Below are 3,520 nucleotides of genomic sequence, written 5' to 3'. Positions count from 1 at the left end.
CCTGCTGAATAAAGAAGGCGATGTTCTGCAATGTACAGAAAATCTCCGAGAATGAACTTTACTTGACAGTGGAGCAGTCACTTACTGAATGACTGACAGTGACGTCAGGCTGCGTTCAGCTCAGCAGCCTCTTGACATTTTCAGTTGGGAGAACAGAAGGAGCAGTAGCACATGGCTGCCACTGCATTTTTGTGTTTGTGTTTTCCATTTTACAGTTACAAACTGTACATCTTGTACATGAGAGAAGCACTGATAGAAGTATTTTGTTGATCTGTTTTTTTTTTTTTGTTTGTTTGTTTTTAAATAATGTCGTTTAAGTGTGTAAATCTTCAGAAACCTACATTTTCCAGAACCTCTGCCTGTGGGAGATCAGACAGACTGAGACAGGACCTCAACTGATGAGTGAAACAAGTTAGCCCAATCATGTTAGTGTTATAGGCACTCAAGAAGGAATGTGCTTCAGCGGTCACAATAATGCCTAACATTCGTCAAGAAAACCAGTCACCATTTTGTCATTTTGTTATGCTTGTAGGCACACCACTCTTCCAGTGTTTTAAAAATGGCCTGATTTTTTTATGCTATAGGGTGTTTACTAATGTTTGTAAAATTGGTCAGAGGTTAAAGTAGTTTAATTATATTAGTCAGTCAATGGTTAAGTGTCCCTTACTGAACTGCAACCAAGTCAAAAGTCACAGCTGCCACAGTCAACAAAAAATAGGTCTTGATGTTTAATTAGTGATGATCATGCAGAATCTGTCCAATGAAGTTAGGTGTACTATTATGGTTATGGCAGAAAGGAAAAAAATATAAGTTTAAAGGGAATAGTGTGATATTTTGAAGAATATACTTTTTTGTTTTCTGGTTAATCTCTCAAAGGCTGCGATCAGTAGCTGCTTAGCTTAGCATAAAGACTGGAAACAGGAGGAGACTGGCCTGGCTCTGTCCAAAGGTAACGAAATCCATCTGTAAAGCTCACCAACTAACTCTATATTCTGTTTTGGGCAACTGACGGAGGAAGCTAATGGTCCCAACCAAGAAACAGTGCTAGTAAGTGGATTTTGTGATCAGTGAGCAGGCTCAGGATTGCTGTTTGCCCCCATATACAGTCTTCATGTTAAGCTAAGCTAACAGGCTGCCACGTGTAGTCTTCTATGTAATGAACCATCATGAGAGTGGTGTCAAAGGTATCATTTTACTTGTTGCCAGAAAAGCTAAACCATTTTCTTTTAATATATATCCAGTTCTGGCTTTGCATCATCATGTTGCCCTCCCAGTTGAGACAGAAATGTCACTTTACTATGTCGCCTATTGGTTTGTTTTTTTTGTAATGAATGTTTTGTTTGCCAAAAAGGTACAAATGTCTGCTGCTGTGCAATACGGTTGGCAGGGTGCACAATGTGAATGCTTGCTAAATGGATGGTACACCTGTATCCAATCTGCATGGTACTTTACCAGGAGTCAGTCTATTGGGGCCCAATGCATCATGTAATATAAATCCAAAGTCCTTTATTTGACCTTGCCAGATTTAATTTCTGCAATCTGAACAAAACAAAAAGTCAAAGTAAAAAAAAAGATCAATTTAAAAACGTTATTCTTTTTCCCCCAAATATCTTCTGTGAGAATAGTTTTATGAAACAAAAATGCTCTTAAGTCCATGGTTCCTATATATTTATTAAATAGTAATTCAATAATTTATTGAATTATTACAAAGATTTTTTTGAACTTACAATGACAGATGCAATAAATTGTCAATACATAGCAGTTTATTTTTCCTAATTGCACAAAGGTCCCAACCTGATTGAGCCATCAGCTTATGTGTTTGCCCAGAAAAACTAGCTTGTGCCACTGAATGCTCAAGGGGGAATTTTACTGAGCTGAGATCAGCACTTAAGCATTTAAACATGTTATAGAAGATGACCTGACTTTTTAGGAAGGTCATCCTATAACTAGAATGTAATAGATTGAGCTTTTGGCCAGTGGGCACTGATACAAGTGTCTTTAAAGCCAAATTACTACCTGCTATCTATTGCTTTTTGACTATTGCACTCCAGAGAAAAATGTGAACATGTTCAGGTGGGAATATTTACCTAAGAGGATAAATAAAGAACCTAATTACTCGGGTGTTAAACGGTGAGACAGCTATAATAAATCCAAATTTCCACTTGCTGCGCTAGACTTGGAAAAACCAGTATGGCTCCTCACCCCCTCGTCACATCTCAACACTTTTATTGGAGCTCCAGGGGCTTCATTAATTACACGGCTGACTCTAAACCTGTCCTCGGGGCACCACTTGGGTCGGCCAGTACTTTGGCAGTAAAAGCCTCCACATTCCTCCAGTCTGTGGTTTTCCCCCTCTAGGATCTGTGGCACGGCTGGTTTTCTGTGGCCTAAAGCAGGAAACCTTTCCTGGAAGGCTGGAGTTTCTCCGCTGAGTGTAAGGGGTTGTGAAACTCTGTGCACCTGGTCTGATCCACGACATGGCAGGGCTCCAGCCACCTGCAGCACTGCTCACACTGTAACAGACTGAAGACAGCATCAGATATACCATTGAAGGCCAGATAAATGGAAATAAAAACTCTTTACATTATCTGACTGTCTTTGTTACTATTTGTTTAATCTGTTTTGTGGTTTTACAGGGGGTTTATGTGCCAGACTGGTTCTTGGCTCTTGGCAGTAAGTCCCTGGAGTCTCAAAGTGAAAAGGACACTCCAGCTCAACTTGATGTTTATCCTTTTTTATTTTTCACACTAAGCTAACCTGCTACTAACTGCAGTTTCAGACATGAGTGTCGTATCAGTCTTCTCATCTAACTCTTGGCAAGAAAGTTGAGCATATTTCCAAAATGTGAAACAATTCCTTTATTTGTTTTAAATGCCAGTTAAGCACAAATACTGTTTATAACAAAGTGCATGCCAAACTTGTCTTGAAAGCCCTTCAGTGGCCGTTGCTCCCTTTTCTGCACTCAAAGCCAGTTGTTTATCTGGTAGGAATCCTAGGCATATGGTTTTCATTAAATCCTATAAAATGATCTTATAATGGGTTAAACTGTAGAAACTATAGAAATGTGCCACTGCAGGACAACTGAGGGGGCACCGTGCTGCAGCAGCCCTTAACCCAGATGAGGGGTTGAAATCTGGCATCACTGAGAGCAGCCAAAAGAAAAATACATTCCACACTATTTAACCTCAGCCAGCAGAAAGAGGGGAAAGGGTTTCCTACTATTTTATTGTGACATGGGTGTAGCTGTGTCATCTTCAGTAGTCTTTTTAGGGAACCTCTGACTCAGCCTTTCTTTTCTGATGAAAGGTTAACATTGGCTTTGGTCCAGATGAGAACAGCAAAGGTGTAACCAGATTTCTCATGGTTCTGCATAATGTTTGCATTTATTTTAGCCTTTAAAATGTATCTTCCATTCATTTAAAATAAGAATACTTTTCCTGTCACTTCGTTCTACAATTCCAACTCTTCATTGGCACTGCCTCAGTGAAACAGCCAGGCTTATTGGCCTGCACGAGCTTCT

At 39.7% G+C, this 3,520-nt stretch overlaps 1 protein-coding gene across 1 annotated transcript in view; it reads right to left on the bottom strand.

The window, feature by feature from the left end:
- Nucleotides 1-274: 274 nt before the first annotated feature.
- syt14b (synaptotagmin XIVb) overlaps nucleotides 275-3,520 on the bottom strand; it is a 15,411-nt gene continuing 12,165 nt past the window's right edge. The window contains exon 11 of the mRNA XM_020603895.1: nucleotides 275-2,523. Coding sequence (XP_020459551.1) covers nucleotides 2,509-2,523 — 15 coding nt within the window. The 3' untranslated portion in view covers nucleotides 275-2,508. The remainder of the gene's footprint in view (nucleotides 2,524-3,520) is intronic.

The sequence above is a fragment of the Monopterus albus genome, unplaced genomic scaffold (assembly GCF_001952655.1).
Source record: "Monopterus albus unplaced genomic scaffold, M_albus_1.0 scaffold63.1, whole genome shotgun sequence".
NCBI classification, from domain to species: Eukaryota; Metazoa; Chordata; class Actinopteri; order Synbranchiformes; family Synbranchidae; genus Monopterus; species Monopterus albus.
The sequence above is the reverse complement of the archived record's forward strand: the minus strand, read 5'-3'. Positions and strand labels throughout refer to the sequence as shown.